Source organism: Marmota marmota, unplaced genomic scaffold (assembly GCF_001458135.2).
Source record: "Marmota marmota marmota unplaced genomic scaffold, marMar, whole genome shotgun sequence".
Classification (NCBI taxonomy): Eukaryota; Metazoa; Chordata; class Mammalia; order Rodentia; family Sciuridae; genus Marmota; species Marmota marmota.
In genome coordinates this window covers 5101790-5119432 of record NW_026000168.1, presented here as the reverse complement: position 1 = coordinate 5119432, position 17643 = coordinate 5101790, and the positions used below count along the sequence as shown (strand labels likewise).

The 17643-nt window shown below is 41.9% G+C and overlaps 1 protein-coding gene across 6 annotated transcripts in view; it reads left to right on the top strand.

Annotated features, from left to right (window-relative positions):
* The window catches only part of Cntn3 (contactin 3), a 260616-nt gene that overhangs the window by 216993 nt on the left and 25980 nt on the right, over window positions 1-17643 (top strand). For 4 of the 6 annotated variants that reach the window (XM_048787014.1, XM_048787013.1, XM_048787017.1 and 1 more), the window contains 5 exons: window positions 10649-10766; window positions 11526-11684; window positions 11782-11931; window positions 13540-13610; window positions 15826-16060. In XM_048787014.1, the coding sequence (XP_048642971.1) occupies window positions 10649-10766; window positions 11526-11684; window positions 11782-11931; window positions 13540-13610; window positions 15826-16060 (733 nt within the window). The remainder of the gene's footprint in view (window positions 1-10648; window positions 10767-11525; window positions 11685-11781; window positions 11932-13539; window positions 13611-15825; window positions 16061-17643) is intronic. The other 2 variants (XM_048787016.1, XM_048787015.1) reach the window with 2 other exon arrangements.

Sequence of the window (17643 nt, the reverse complement as noted above, 5' to 3'; positions counted from 1 at the left end):
GCTCTTCTCCATTTGTGGTTTCTAATATTGGGATGGGATATGCCCAGTCATACTTTGGTGTGTTTGGGTTTTTGCATTTGTCCTGCTTGGGGCTGTCCTTTACAAAGCATCTGCGATTTGGTGTCTGAAATTTATTTGAGGAAATTCTCATATCAAACACATATTTTTTTTTTTCTGTTCCTTCACACATTTTTCTCCTTCTGCTATTTCCATACTTTGCACCTGTGGTAATTGTGCCACAGTCTTTGGAAATGGTTCTGTTTCCTTTCAGTCCATTTGTGATTTTAAACTCCTATTGTCATGTCCTCGGGCTTAGAGGTTCCCTGCTCATCTGGGTTTCTCCTTTAATGAGCCCATTAAAAGGTTTCTCCACTTCTATTACAGTGTTTTAGTCTCTGGAGATTCTTTTTTACTTAATATTTATATTAGTGCATTATAGTTGCACATAATATTGGGGACCATTTCCACATAAACATTCATGTATGGAATATAATTGGCTCCATTTCAGTGCCCAGGGCTTACTCTGCCCCCCCATTTCTGCCTCCCTATTTCCCTTGCTACACTCTACAGGTCCTTCTAGTTATTTATTTGTGTTTTTTAATTGGTGCTTTATAGATATACATAGAAGTAGAATTCACTGTGCTGTATTCTTACATGCACACATCATCATTTGGTCAGTTTCATTCCACTTTTTCTCCCTTTCCCATCCCTCCTCCTTCTTCCCCCCTCAATCTCCTTCCTCTACTCTGCTGATCTTCTCTCTGCTTTTATGAGATCCACCTCCATCTTTTTTCCCCCTTTATTTTGCTCTTGCTTCCACACCTACAGAAAAGTATTCAAACCTTGACTTTCTGAATCCGGCTTATTTCACTTAGCATGATGTTCCTATTTTCATCCATTTACCAGGAAATGCCATAATTTCATTCTTCTTCAAGGCTAAATACAACTTCATTGTCTATATATATCATATTTTTTTGACCCATTAATCTGGCTGATTCAATAACTTGGCTACTGTGAATTGTGCCACTGTGAACTTTGAAATGGCTATATCACTTCAGTGTCTGATTTGAGATCTTTTGGATAAACACCAAGGAGTGGGGCAGCTGGGTCACACAGTGGTTCCATTCCTCAGCAGTTGGGCCACATGGTGGTCCATTTCTAGTCTTTGGAGGAATCTCCATAGTACTTTGCAAAGCGATGGCACTAATTTGCTGACCCGCCAACAATCTGAGTGTGCTTTTCCCCTCATCCTCACCAGCGCTTGTCATTGTCTGTGTTCTCGATGATCTCATCTGGCATCTACTTCTTTCTTATTTTTTCCAGACATCTCCATTGGTTTGCTTGGAAATTCCTGTGCTCACCTGTTGTTATTTTTTCCCCACTGGAGCACTTAGTATTTGTCGTGTTTTTCAATACCTAGTCTGATCATACCAACACTCCTAACCTGATTGTTTTGCCTGTTCAAACCTTATTTTTTTGTTTGGTTGGATTTTTGCCTTTTTGTGTGCCTGTGACTTTGGTGAAAGGCACATATGATGTACTAGGAAATGGCAATGAGGTCAATAGGCCTTTAATAAGAGACCGATGGACGAGGTATATGGGAGGGAGGGAGGGCTCCATCTTTTAAGTGAGCCCGCAACCCTAAACTCTAAACTTCTCTTGTTATTTTCCATTTCCCGCCCTCTTAACATGGGACAGGATGGCTGGAGGAGGTGGAGTTTGATATTTCCTCCCCCTAGTAGGTTAGGCTCTGATCAGACCAAGCTGGCTACTTGCTCCTGAAGGCAGACCTTGTAAGGGAGAGTTGAACAGTCTGGGAAGTTCTTTTCCCCTGCTTCTGCCAGAACCATGTGGAATTTTTCTCCAGTATTTACTATAAGGACTTAGTAGACTTGGAGGTAACGCTGAGGTTGTGGGGACCCCTCAGCCCGTCCAGCAGGTTGTCAGTAACAGCCAGGTTTCCTACCCCAGTGGAGGTTTCCAGGGAGCCTTCTACATGTGGATCTCTGCATCTGCCCAGTTACATCTCCAGTGTTGAGGGACACAGTCTGCCCTGTGACCATATTTCCTTGCTGTAGCTAAGAAGAACTAATTTTTTAAGTGTGTTTAGATTTTTACCTGTTGTTAAGACAGACTGGCAACTTCTAAATTCCTTATGTGGTGACTGGATACCAGAAGTCAGAGTGACTGGCCCATTTTTTAATCAGGCTGGCTTATATTTTATGTTCTAATTTAGAAAATCATTGTACTGTATAAGATGTGATATTTAATTATACCCATTTAATTGATTAGGACATAGACATGCAAGTGAAGAATGAATAGATCAGTTGGGGTGATTTAAAAATTTAGACTCCAACACCAGAAATTTTAAGTGGTTGGTTTTTAACAACAAAAAAAATTATTATTATAGAAACACTCTGATTTTACAATCCCTTTTTCTTATACCAACCTTAAAATTTTAGATCATGTTCTTTATCATAAAAAAGTCTATTGATAGTCACATTTAATATCAAACCTAGTCTTTCCTATTTTATCTTTTTCAATATGACTTGGAGATGAAAAATCTATACTTCTGAAATATCTGGAAAATGGCTGGAATATAATCGACTGCAATTGTAAGGAAAACACTGTGATCTCTTTGGGAGCAATTCTCCTGGGAGAGGGTATAATTTTATTCTCTTTGAGCCCTTGGGAGTCCTTTATCTGGTCCATATACAGGCTTCTGACATAAAAGAAAGGGTGTCTAGTCTAGGATTTTGCTTTTCTTTCTTTGTTTTTTTTTTTTTTTAACCTATTTTAGGTTCTTGGCACATTCAGTTCAGGCCAGCCCACAAGGGTGACTCTTGGCAAGTACATACCCACAAGTTACAACTTTCTCTCGCTCGGATCTCCATGTGAGAGACCCCAAAGCTGTAGTGGAAGGTATGGAAACCTGTTTCTGTGGTCCCTGTGGGTCAGCTGTCCCAAGCACTGGCTGTACGGCAGGTGTGGAAGGAACCTGAGGTGAGGCAGATTATGTTTTCCAAAGATGGTGGCCACAGCATGCTTCATACAATGAGTTCTCCTTATAGCATGACTTTGACAAACACCTCTCCACCTTCAATAAAGCCATTCCTCCCCTGTTGAAACCCAGAAGACCTTTGTGACTTCCCTGACTAATAAAGAACCCCAGGAACAATGCCATCGGATTTCTGAGGCTAACTCCCCAAAACACATGCTTTTCTACCTGGTTCCATTAGCACAATGGCTCTGAAACTGAGCCACTAGACTATGAGGAAGCCAAAGTAGAGTGTGTAGGGATTCACCTAAAGAGGAACCAGGGTCCCCAGCCATCAGTCCCACTGAAGTCCCAGCCAACGGCCAACCCCAAGTTGCCAGTCTTGTGGATGAGCTTGCCAGTCCCCAGGTACACCTCCCCAGGGAGCTATGCAGCACTAAGGAGCTGGCTCCACTCCTCCCTGCTGTTTCCTGAGCACAATAAGTGTTTTTTATTTAAGCCACTAAATTTGGGGGTAAACGATTACATAGCAAAATGAATTGGTACCAGAAGTAAACCTAAGGAACTCAGCACAATTTGTTTATGTGGCCATGAGAAAATAGCTTTTTATTCCTTTGCATCAATGGACCCTTTCTTCCACACAGCCATACCATTCTATAAGGGACAGATCTGCTTTCAGTGCACTTTGTTCATTCACTATAGGGAAAAACAAAACAGTGAGATTTGATCCCTGAGTTAATTTACTCTCCAGGATAAGCTCCTTGACTTGGAATATGCCAGAATCATCACATCCATCAACAGAAATCCTAGAGTGGTACAGGTTGAGTAATAGTTTCTATATGCATTTATAGAAATTTATCACTGTTGAGTGACTTGGGTGACTATTTCTGAGTTACAATGAGCACAGCAAACAAGGCAATGTCAAGGGAGTTGGCCCCAACCTGACACACACTGCATGCTTCACGAGCGCTAGTTTTCATGCCTCCCTCCCAGGAGGACACTCTGTATAGGAGTGCTGTCGTCAGCCTGTGTCCAGCAATGTTCAGCCCAGCCTAATAATTATTTCATTAATTTATTTATTATAGCATTTCAGACTTGGGGGATATCAGAGTGGTTATTGAAGCCTTCTGTTTCCAAGAGGAATGAAGATTAGAAACTTCAAATTCCAGGAGGTTTAATGAGCTTTGCACCCTAAGGGCTCATTAGAGTCACCTAGAGGGTCTCCTGTTTCTAGTTCATTCTGACTTAATTGTCCTGGGATGTGGCCTAGGCTTTTCTGGTACTTTTTAAAGATTCCTCAGGTAAATTTATAGCACAGCCAGCATTGAGAATGATAGGAGTTAGGTCCTAGATATGCAGCTCTAAATAACAGGACATAGAAACCATCCATTTTCAATTTTTTTCAATCATGAGTTTAAGTTCAGAATAATGGCTAACTATAGTGTTGAGTTTGTTGATAACAGTGTCTAACACTTGCCAATCTCCTTTTTTAATTAGCAGAGCAAAGGTCTCTGGCTCAGGGACTTTAACACCATTCAGCTGCTGTCCATGTACATTATCTTGGACAGTGTCCATTCATATTTTTTTCTACTCACTGTGTTCATTTCTGCCATTAACTTATTTTGGTGAGCAAACTCCCATTTAGGTCAAAAATATACATTTTCCCTATCTGTTTCCATATTAATTAAAGAAAGTTAACCAGTTTAAGAAAACATCAAGTGAATAACAGAACTTCCATTCATAGGATGTGTCATATAAAGCTGTAAATGTAACTATAGTGACCAAAGTGTAGAAAACAATGAGTTAAAGGCTCTGGTAAAGGCATCTTGACATCACCAACTTCTAGTGAGGCACACCAGGACATCCCCTCCCAAAGAAATTTGAGCAAATTCTTAGCCCAGCTCAGTGGGGCACACCTATAATTCCAGCACTTTGGAGACCCAAGGATTGTGAGTTCAAAGCCAGCCTCAGCAAAATCCCAGGTGTTAAGCAACTCAGAAACACCCTGTCTGTAAATAAAATACAAAATAAAGCTGGGGATGTGGCTCAGTGGTCAAGTGCCCCTGAGTTCAATCCCCAGTACCTCCCCCGGCCAAAAAAAAAAAAAATGTCGAGCAAATTCTGATATGAACAGATGGCATTTACCTGCCTTAAATATCACCTGTTCAGACAACCAAGTGACTGTAACCACTGTTAGTAATAAAAATGAGCACCATGTCCCAGCTTGGTCCTGTTTCCATGCTTCAGTGGCTGCCTACGTTTTCTGTTCCTTGCCTGAGCAGAGTATGTGTGTAAGGAAGGTGACCCTGAGGAGGCTGTCCAGGGCGAGTGGGGGCAAGGTTTAATTTGCTTGGTCATAAATGCAGAGGCGAGTCATGTCACCACCAGTTCCTTTGGGGACCTTCACAGAGGAAAGCACCAACCAGATTCCAGGAGAAACCTATAGGTCGATTGCTTTCAAGGCACCTGGGTGTGATTTACATGCAGTGTCAGGGTTTGGAAAGCAGGCCTGTGAAGGGACCGATGATTAATTTGGGTGGCTTTGCAGTCACAGGCTGCATAAAGTGATAAAAAGGAGGAGGCCCGCCTAGTCAACCTTGCCTTCCAAACAGCCATCAAAATGTATTTTTTTTCTTTATACTGGGAAATTATGCTTCTTGGCAGTCCAGTGGCAGCATTTATATCGAGAGTGCTTACTAAGGAATTAGTATTTGTGATAATCTGTTTCACTCAAAGTTGAGGCTCTGTTGGCAACATGGAAGACGTTCCCCGATTCCGAAGTTTGCACTGCACCTCGGTTCTTAGCACATGGCAGACACCACAGTGTGCTTCCAGCCCGCCTGTAATTAGTGATGATGGTCTGCTCATTTAGTTTCTCCTGGCATGGGTTATCACATCACATACTGCTTGCCTTTCAGTGCAGAGTGGCTTTTAAATTGCATCCCAAATTTCATTAGTGTCATCACCTCAGAAAATACAGGGGAAAAGTTAATAAGATCCTCTTCTGTTTAATTCAATACAGGCTACATTTTCCCTTAACATTCATGTCAAAGATGATTTTGCTTATAAATCTGTTTGCTGCTTGTCCCTGTAGCATGTTTCAAAAATATGTATTTTTTTTTTCCTAAAAGAAATGTGTATGACTAGGTGAACAAATACTTCAATAAGAAAGTGATTCTAGGGCTTGGGCATGTGGCCCAGTGGTAGAGAGTGTGCTTAGTGTGTTTAAGGCTCTGGGTTCAATCCCCAGCATAAAAAAAAAGGGTAAATGGTTCTAGCCAAACTTAGAAATTATAAAATTAGCCCAAAAAGGGAAAAAATTACTGTCATTTTGATGTAAATATTCATTTGATGTTGGCTATAGTGAACTTTTAATTTGGGGGGACAGATAAAGAGTTTGTAAATTAACTACATTCCTGACATCCCTATTCCTGAAACCCATTTAGCAACCCCCCTGTTCCCCCTGGTAGTGGGGATTGAACCCAGTGGTGCTTAACCACAGAACTACATCTGCAATGCTCCACCCCACACACAAACACGTTAAATTTTGAGACAAAGTTTCACTAAGTTCCTTAGGTTCTCACTGAGTCACTGAGGCTGGCCTCCAACTTATGATCCTCCTGCCTCTGCCTCCTGGGCCGCTGGGATTACAGGTGTGTGCCACTACCCTACCCTTCTTGAGTCAAACAAATTGATTGTGTCCTCAAGTGCTTTGCATGTGGATATGTGCCCATGTAGACCACTTCACCCTCTTTTCCAAGCCTTCTGATTACTTCGCATGTCTGGGCCCATCGGTCCATTCACTGAAACCCTCGAAAACCGTAGACTCTTCTGTGTTCTCTGATCTTAAGTGTTACACTGTAATTTGACATTGTTTTATGTCATTGTTTTATGTCTGCCTCTCTCAGCTGTCAGCTCAGTGAATATAAGGACTGTTTTTTTCTCCCCTCATCATTGTATACCCAGCAACTGAAGTGTAGTAGTTGCTTAATAAATAGTTTTTGAATGAATTATCTTATTTTTAAAAAGGTAGTGCTTTTAAGAAGGCACTCAAATTTGTATCACTGAGGGATTTTTTCTCCTGCTGTATAAGTTTCTGTATGAATCATTGGAATAGACCTTGTCCACGGCCCAGATCTCCTATTTTGAGTAAACCTGTGGCCTGCAGCTTAGAAAAATGGCTTGCTTTCTAGAAAACTTGGAATTGCATGGCTTGGGGGAGGTTTTTAGAGGGAGGTTTTAAAGAATATCAGGATGAAAGAAAAAGAAAGTAAAAACTTGACCCCCTGACCCCCATCTTGCCTATGTGGTATATTCTATTCAAGGAGGGAGGGGAGGGGAAGAATACTTAGGAAAATACTACAGACTAATTTAACAGAGAGGAAACACCAAGCTGTTTTTCACTCAAACAATTATTAGTGTGCCTAACAATTTATTGAAAGTTATTAGTGTTATAATCTCCTTTATTTGAATTTCTTTATACTCTAAAGAAAAATGTCTCTAAATATATCTATTATGCTATCTCATTAATAAATATATCGAGAAACCTATTTAGAGGAGACCTACTGGTTTACTACATTTTGACAAATTTTACTTAGATTTTCCCAGGCAGTCTTGTCCCACCCGCTTTATCCCAGCTACCCAATAAACAATTACATTCTCCAAGAGTGACAACCTGATGTGGAAAAGAGTTGGGTTTGCTATCAGTGAATCTTCCTTTGGGAATTTTTTTTTATTAATGTCTGGAAATAGTTGCATCCTGATAAGAAATGATGGGATAATGTGTGCCTGCCAAGTAGCCCAGTGGATTTTCACATGAGGAACACATGGAGCATGATCTGCACTTTAGAATCCCCCATGATGCTTCAATCCAGAGTACTTATTCCTTCCCAGGTAACCACAGCTCCCTTCTCTTGGGTGGTGAGATTATACCAGTATCCTCTTTTCTCTCTGGTTTGTATCCTTTGTGTTGTTTAGATGCAGCTACATAGATCTATGTACATAGTTTTGTCATTTTAATGTCCCAATAGTATTTCCGTAAATGATTATACCACTTATTTATTGATGAGTTTTACCGAGACAGACATGAGTCCTCTGGTTTTCAGCTGTTTGTATCTTGTGGTCGATGCACACACACACATTTCTGCAGTATAAGTCCCTTCCTAGGGGTGAAATAATGGGTGATAGATGATGCTTATTTTGTGCCTAAGTGGAGACTTCTGGACAGTTCTCCAGAGGGGTTGCACCCATTCACACTCCTCCCAGCAGCAGGAGTAGGAGCTCTGGTTCCACACTGTCAGCAGAACTTGAAAACATTCATCTCTGTTGCTTTACAGCTCTCCACACATGGTGTGCCACGTGATGTCCTTTGACCTGAGTTGAACTTCCCAGGTTTGCAGATGGAATCTGCCTCACATGTACATTCCTTGTTACCCTGGGTTGGGTTTACATCCTGGAGAACAAAGGTCATGTGTCAGACAGGTCTTAGCCCTTGAAGGCTTAATTAAGCAGGATTGGGTAAACCTCTGTTAAGGTGAATCTTGCTTCTATGAAGCAATGCATTAAGACAATAGATGAGTTGGAGTTAGAAAGGGCCAGAAAAGTACAATATAAATACATGTTACTGAACTGGCAAAAATTGAATTCTACTTTCCATTTACATATTTATCTACTTTAACAACATTTTGGTGCTAAAATAAAAAAATCAGTGGCTCCCATTTTCTACATATCTTAGTTAATTGCTTCTTTTTCCAACATTTTTTTTAGATTTAATTTAATTTTATTATTGGTTCCTTTTTGTTATACATTACAGTAGAATCCATTTTGACATAATTATACAAGCATGGAATATATTTTGTTCTAATTGAGGCACCAGTATCTCTCCTTCCCCTTCCTTCTCCCCACCCCTTTCTCTCTATTGATCTTTCCGTCATTTACCCATAGTTATTTTATCTTATTTTTTAAAATTAATTTCTTGTGGCGTACATGATGGTGAGGTTCACTGGGTTCACTGTGGTACACTCGTATACTTAGAAATGATGTGTCCTCTGAACGTAAGCCTACATTTCTTTAGGAAGATAGTTTGATTTCTGTGACCTGGCTAAGCATTTCTGTCTCTCCCGCTATCAATACCTGAAGTCAATAGAAGCCACATCCTGATACCAAACTCTCCATTTCTCCTTCAAGAGACAAGACCAGCGGTGTGCTGAAATGGTACATGCAGGTATCTAAAGACTCAGGAGAGCCCTGTTATAATTCTCTTTTACCCAACTGTTTTCAAAGTAAGCAGATAAAAGTAGGGAGAATAACAGCCTCATCCCCAATGTCTTGACGGCATTTAACATCAACAGTTTTTTTACTGAAAATTAAAGATTTCTATAGAAATGATAATCACTCTCCTGTGACTTTATGGAACTCAGAAAACCTGTAAAGGTCAGCAAGCATTGAGGGTTTCATCCCGGGAATAAATTTCTAAATAACCCTGAGGAGAAAGAGGGAGGGAGGAAAAGAAGAAAGTTCAGAGTGTGGAAAGTAAAATCTGCAAACTTCACAGTTTCAGGATTATCTTTTAATTGTGGCCATCAATCAGCACACATCTGGTCTCTCCCAGTGCTCAAGAAGTTCCGTCCAAAGCCATATGATCCAACCAACAGAGAATCTGTGGCCCATTAAGAATCCTCAGGGCAGGGAGCAATATGGAAGGAAGTACCCTGTAGGTGGTTTTAGGAAATTACCTAAAAATAGGATAACAGATCCCCTTTTCAACATATTCTAGGAAAACCCAAGAGGAAAGCTACACTTTTAATTAACAAGATAAATGCTGCTGTGTCCTGTACCAGGTCAGGCATCAACTGCTAATCTTTTTCAAAGGGCTTTGCTTTTCCAAATTATTTTATTTCAGTCCATATTTTTACTAATGCATGAAACCGACCTGCAGTTAGTCATTTTATGAACATGATTTTATATTCTCTTTAAATGAAGACCGTTTAAAGTTGAGCATTTAGAAATATATTTGCTCCGTTAATTGGCGCTGGGGGACACTCACGAATGTCTTTATGGATAGCTGATATTTTTAAGGTTTAAAATGTTTCCATTTCTTCTTATCGAGGGGGTTCATTCTGACTGTTCCTAAAGTTCTGCAGCTGAGGAATTAAATGGCATTAGTCTTTTTGAGCTCCAATGTGTTTAGAACAGTGTTCAACTGTGGTAATCCCTGTGTCGCACTGCATTTATCTCCCACTAGATACCTAAATGGTTTCTGCTTCTTCTCAGGCAGATAATTGCAGTGGGGTTGGAATCAGAGAAAACAGTTGAGCTGATGCTGAGCGGTGGATATAAAAATAAGTGTCACCCTGGTGGAAGTAAATAGACTCTGAGACTATAATCTCTGCCCTCATTTATTTTTGAAACCATAAATGCCCCTGGGGAAAGCTAGTCATTTATTTGTCTGCAGAAATATTTATCTGCAGTCATGTATGGTTTTTAACTTGGTGTTATTTCCGTTCATTCCCTTATTGCATCCTCTGTCTAGTCCCACTTTAGTTTTTACCCTAAATACAGATTCCATTGCCATGTGTTTCTGGGCCATAGTCTCCAAAATTCTTTGTGTTTTAAAAATAACGGTGTGGCCATCGCCGGTTTTCCCAACAGAGTTCCTCAGGTGATCTAATGATCAGAAACATCCAGCTGACGCACAGCGGGAAGTACGTCTGCATGGTGCACACGGGAGTGGACAGTGTCTCCTCTGCTGCCGAGCTCATAGTGAGAGGTAACAGGAACGCCTCCTGGATTTCCTACCTTCACATCTTAGCTGATCATGCCTTACTGGAGGAAGAGCCTTGATGAGAGGGAATGTGAACATGCAAATTATAGTGTTGATTTGAGTCCTCCTCCTGCCAGCAAATATGACAATTCAGATGAGTGTCAATTCAGAGAAACAAGATTCTTGACTCTGCCCTTCAAATAGCTCTCACTGTGACGGGGATGGCTGCCAAGCTGATATGTTCTTGAGCATGCCATCAATCAGCATATGGATTAAATAGGAGAGAGAATATCGCGCGCGCAAATGTGTGTATGTCCTTCTAAAAGAATCAGGATTATTTATTCAGGATTCCTGAGAAAATTTGCCAACCTAAGCTACTGTCCAGAGTACTGTTGCTATTGGGCTGGAAAATGACCAGAGTGAATCATGAATTAAAACATCACTAGATAACAAGCTGAGAACTACAGAGGTAAACCACTGGGTTTAAGAGAATGTCAGTCTATCCAAAGCCAGGGGCACTGCATTTGGAAGGAACAGGAATCCTACATACAGTCACAATGGAGCTTGGGGGATTATGGCCTTCTATCCAGATTTAAGATCTAACAATGGAAATGTGTGTCAGGGGATATTCTTACTAGGTACCTGGCCTTTGTCACTAAGCACTTTCTAAACGGGGACCGCATGGAGGTACTGAAGTGGTCACGGGACATTCTCTTCACTTTGGTGGAAGTGGGTGACAGTGGTATGCATATTCACCTTCTTTAGGGTCACCTGGACCACCAGGAAATGTGAAGGTAGAAGAAATCACAGACACCACAGCCCAGCTGTCGTGGAAAGAAGGCACAGACAACCACAGCCCGGTTACCTCCTACGCTATCCAAGCAAGGACACCTTTCTCTGTGGGCTGGCAAACTGTCACAACAGGTAAGGGAAGAGGCAGCCACTGTCCCTGCTTAGGAATGGATTTCAAGGCATTGCTGGGCATCAGAGACTCTGACAACTCTGAACTGTTCCTTTGTAGTGCCTGAGGTCATCGATGGGAAAACACACACAGCTACCGTAGTGGAGTTAAACCCCTGGGTGGAATACGAATTTCGGGTTGTAGCCAGTAACAAAATTGGAGGTGGAGAACCCAGTTTACCCTCAGAAAAAGTAAGAACTGAAGAGGCAGGTTAGTGTTTCTGTTTTCTGAGTAATGGGTGAAGAGATGTCCCTGGGTGTGCATCTCCAGTTCCCTTGGCCCTGGTCTCCAGGCCAGTGGGGACTCCATATCCATAATGCAGTGTCACAATTATCTGACTTTTCTAATGAAATCTGCCATATGGCTTTAGTCAACCCATGTAAGTGACTCTGATGTTGTGTGACATTTCCAGGAGTTCAGTCCCTCCTAGACCATCATTAGTGCATGTTGAGTGAATATATTTTTGTCATTTAAGGTTATAATTACTATCTGACATCGTTACCCTGTTAGCAGGGAAAAGCTGTTTTCATTTAAAACAAACATTGACAAATTGGCAAAACAATGGCATTTGGAATTTTTGCTGCTAGGAAATCTCATTCTGTCACCGAGCTCAGTGAACACACACGAGCTCAAACAATTGATGGGTATTATATTTTGGCTTCTCAACTGTTCAATTAAGTAAGAATTATTGTTATTAATTTCCATGTAAGGTAACTATTAATCTAAACGGCTTTATGATCCTAAAATTATCCTAATTTTAAGACTTAGAAGTGGAATGCATACCCAGCATCACATTATTGAGACAGCTGAGGGGACGTAAACTTTCCTTTTCATAATCTGCATATTAATTAATATTAACTAATAGAATATTTGAAACAGCAAGCATGTCACTTTAGGAGCTAACCAAGTCACGATAAAGTCAAAGGATACATCTCAACATTTTAGCGATGTCGTTTGATTGGCAGGCACAGTGCACGTGGTATGTGTGGCAGGTACCAGGAGACATGCGGGCCAGTGCCTGCCTACAGCCTGCTCATTTGTTCACACGGCACGTATTCAGGAGTGTCTACTGTGTGCTCAGCACTTTGCAGACTTTGCAGATACAGCTATGGGCATGACAAAGACCCACCTTCAAAGAATTTATATGCTAGCTGTGTCATTGAGTTTACTAAAGGAAAGTTCTCAGCAGAAGTGTGAAAGTCGATGCCTGCCTGAGGTTTATAAATACCTCCTACCAGGATGGGAGGGTCCCAGTCTGTATCCTTCCTCCATAAAGCCACTGTTGTTCTGAGACTCATGTCTCTGCTTGGAATAGCCCAGTTCAGGGTTCATGCTGGAGTGGTTTCCCAGCGTCCCTGGTGAATCCATTTTCCATATTTTATTAGCCTTCACACCAGTCACAATGTCCCTTTCAAATAAGTTTCATTTTTATTACCTCTTGAGAGGTTTTAAATGTTTTATAATTTCAGGTAAAATAAAATCATCTGATGACCTCACCCAAAATATTTTATAATTTCATGCAATATACATTACGTCGTTACCTAAGGCATCTGTGAATGTATACATATGGGATATATACACGCACGTGTGTGTGTGTGTGTGTGTGTGTGTGTGTATACATTAAGTCGTTACCTAAGGCATCTGTGAATTATATATATGGGATATATACACGGACGTGTGTGTGTGTGTGTGTGTGTGTGTGTAATGTGTCAATGATGAAGCTCCTTCATGTATTTTAAAAGCAACAATGAGTCTTCTTTTGGATAAATATTGCTACATGCAAAGAGGGTTTCATCTCTTTCTCTCTGACCCACACAGTTCCAGAAGTGCCTCCCTCTGAAGTCAGTGGAGGAGGCGGAAGCCGGTCTGAACTGGTGATCACCTGGGATGTAAGTGTCCAGGCAGCACTTCCTTCGTCAGAGTGCTCCTATTTTCATGATCCTTGTGGCCTCCTGGGTGGTGTCCATGCTGGTAGTGGTGCTGCAGGGCTGGTACTGATGGTGCTCCTGCTAAGGATGCTATAGTTGACGTTAGTGCTGGTAGCACTGGTGGTTCTGGTGGTAGTGGTACTGGTGCTAGTCCTAGTAGTAATGTTGGTGATGGTGCTGGCGATGCTGGTGATGCTGGTGATGCTGGTGATGGGACTTATAGTGATGTTCCTGATGCGAACAATGTACTGATACCGGTGGTGCAGATTCTGGTGCTGCTGATACTAGTAATGGTGTCAGCGCTATTGGTGGTACTGAACGTGATGCTGTTGCCATGGTAGTGCTGGTCCTTGAGCTGGTGGCACTAGTAGTGCTGGAGGAATGGTCCTGGTGGTGCTGGTGCTCATAGTGCTCTTGTAATAGTGCTGATGGCACTAGGGCTGGTGGCAGTCATAGTGGTGGTGCTGGTGATGCTAATGGAGGTGTTGCTGGGGGAATGGACTGGGGCTGGCACTGTGCGGTTGCTGGGGGTGCTGGTGTTTCTGGTACTGGTTCTAGTGCTGGTACTGGATCTACCAATAACACTGTGCTGGAGGTGGCACAGGTGGTGGTGCTTCTGGTGCTGGTGCTATTGGTGATGCTGATGCTGGTGGTCCTGCTACAAATGAGATAGCTTTGGCTGCTGCTGGCTCCTACCCTGCTGCTGCTGGTGGTGGGCCCGGCGCCATTGTTGGTGCTTATGGAGGCGGTGCTGCTAATGCTGCTGAGAGTCGTAGAGTTGGTGACAGTGGTGCTAGGGATGGACTGGTGCTGTGGGGGCTGGTGGTGGTAGTGGTTGTAGTAGTGGTGCAATTGGTACTGGTTCTTTTGGTGGTGGGTATAGTGGCACAGGTGCTAGTAGTGGTGCTGGAAACACAGGTACTCATGGTGGCACTGGTGGTGCAGATGTAGTTATTCTAGTGTTGGTGCTGATGGTGCTGATGGTGTGTGTGCTCATTTTCATGGTGCTGGTGATACAGCTGATGGCACAGGTGCCGCTGCTGGAGGTGTTGGTACTGGTGGTGTAGGTCGTTGTTTTGGTGTTGGTACTATTGATGGAACAGGTGCTACTGGTTCTCATGTCTCCAGTGCTGGTGACACTGGTGCTGGGAATTGTGGTGCCTGTGTGGGTGGTACTGGTGGTACTATCAGTGGTGCTTGTGATGTGGGTTCTGATGCTGGCATTGCTATTGCTGCTGATAATGGTACCACTGTTGCCACTGCTGGTTGTACTGGTATCAAATATTTCAGTGCTAATTACTGTCCCTGTCATTTTACAAAAGTTTTCTTATTTCATTCTTGGAACATTTATATATTAAAACACTGAGGCACAAAGATAGTAATTTGTACATGGACACCTGGCTGCTAAACAGAGGGTGAGAGTCAACTCCTGGCTGCTGACTCTTGAGGTTCCCTCAGTGCTCTCCCTGTATTCCTGGAATTTCCTGCTGATGATGTCACACATCCCCACAGGTGCTTGAGTCTGTATTTCTTTCCTGACCATCTTTTATCCTTTGCTTATGTCAAGTTAGGGGGAAAATGTAATTAACATGTATGAAATGGGGGGGGGGGCTAGCACAAAATTTATTTATATTAATTGAATATGTTAACAAACAAATAAAGCATCATGAGCTTGTGATAAATGCCAATAGAATTTTTGGCATGAGTCCATGCAGTCTTGAGTTCAGTAAGCTGTATTTACTTTCATTTGCTTTTCTTTTTTTATTTATTTATTTTTTTTGCTCCTTTGTACTTAATCACTGTATCAAGGTGTGATTTCTTTCCATAAAAACAACACTAGGGATTTGATCATTTTTATTTGACTTAAAATATCTAGTATGTTAGACTCAAAGTATGGGTTATTAGAAACCCAGATGTGGACTTAAAGACACTCACATGTCAAATAATCACTGAGAAGTCTAGCTCAGTACCTGGGTGCCTGTTAAAGAGTATTATATGTCTCTTAAAAATCAGCTGAATTAAATGTGCCCCTGGTGTTCCTCTTCTTTTTAAAATCTCCGACTTGATACGGTGAAGGTTATTATTTGATAATTCATAGGAAACACTAAGGATGAGGACTCATCACTTTGCTATGTCCTTGTCTTTAAGGGTGACAGACTGTGCCTTTTCTTTACAGCCAGTCCCTGAAGAGCTGCAGAATGGTGAAGGTTTTGGGTATGTGGTTGCTTTCCGCCCTCTTGGGGTTACCAACTGGATCCAGACAGTGGTGACATCCCCTGACACTCCAAGATACGTCTTCAGGAACGAAAGTATCATGCCATTTTCACCCTATGAAGTCAAAGTGGGTGTCTATAATAACAGAGGTGAAGGCCCATTTAGCCCAGTGACAACAGTGTTCTCTGCAGAAGAAGGTGCGGGAAACAAGTTTGTATATCAATAAGCTAGTTGTGCTCAAACCTGACTAGAAAATTCTCTGTGGCTTTAGGGGTATTTTTTTTTCCTCAAGTCAACAGTAATCAAACTTGTGGTTATGTCCCCAGGGCAGGTCATAAAGATCAACCATAACTGACTTGAAGTGTAAGACTTGAGAGACAGAGGATCTAACAATTGGTTGCAACCCTGTTCTTCTTGGTTGAAGAATAAAATAGTCCCTGGAAGCTACCCTAGTCCAAAGTTCTGTTGTGGTTTCTGCAACTGAGAAAAGGTCATTAGCAAGACGGAAAGCGAGGGCCAAGATGCCATCCAAGAGATGTACAATGTGAACCTTTGAGGGATATGAGGACCTGTCACTCTGGCCTCATTGCATCATTCTGCTGTGTACACACACACTTCACTAGAAAACCATTGAGTCATTCTGCTCTCCTTTTAAATCTGCTCCACATTCTGAGACATCTCAAGATCACTCTAGAAAATGATAGCAAATCACCATTTTATAGATGACAGCAACTGAATATTGGCCACCTCATGTGGTTCCACCTAACAAGGATGTCAGGGGCCAACCTGTATTGCATGGTTGCCATCTGCCAGGAGTTACCTAATTAGAATTTTCAAATGAAAAGTCTACCATCTACAAATTAGGAAATGAAAGCTTGATGAAAGAGATGAATAAATCTGCCAAAACTCCTGTAGTAAGAGCCAGGATTTTAACCCAGAGCCATTGGCCTTAAGCATTCTGAGCTCATGCAGTATATCCCAGTGTCTCTCCTAGCCTCAGAACTGGCAGTAAATTGAAAAAAAAAAAGAAGGTCCACAGTTGTTATTCCTAAAAATAGACTCCATATTTCTGAGGACGGAGGGCAGCCACCCTTACTCTTGTCTTCTCATTTCCCATTGAGTTCTGAAAAGGATAAAAACAGGTATTATAGGCATCTTTGCAAAAGAAAGAGTCTTGCATTCATAACCAGACCCCATTTCCAAGAGCTTCCAGGAATTACAAGGGCAGGTTGTGGGTCTGGGAAGTGATGGAAATTAGCCAGCGGGAGGACTTCAGACACTGTCTGCCCTCAGCATCTAGGGCCTGAGAACTGGCTGTGGGAAGTGGGGAGCAGACTCAGCCTTTGGCCCATTATTGTGCCCCTCACCTCCCTTCTCCTGAATCATCCTTATCACTCTGAGGAGTTGGTCAAAGGGCTGTCTGTTCACACATAAGAAAGATATTTAGTCGCCTAAGAAAAAAATGAGGGGCTTGTTGGAAATACACTCAGACATTTCAGTGAATCAGAGGAAGACTTTATCATTGAGCCTTATGAGATTCCCATGAATACCCAAGAATGTTCATTATAAGGAGGTGTCCTCACTGGAGATCACATGGGCATGTCTACCTACTCTTTCAAAAAAGTCAGTATCCAAATTCACATCACCCCTTGTGTGGAATTAGGCACTCAGTGCTTGCTGAGTAAATGAACTTTACTTGAACTTGACTTTGACTTTGTTTGACCCAAATAAGAAAGTGTTATAGGAGTTCCCAAGCAGCTGGTGTGGGATGAAAGAGAGG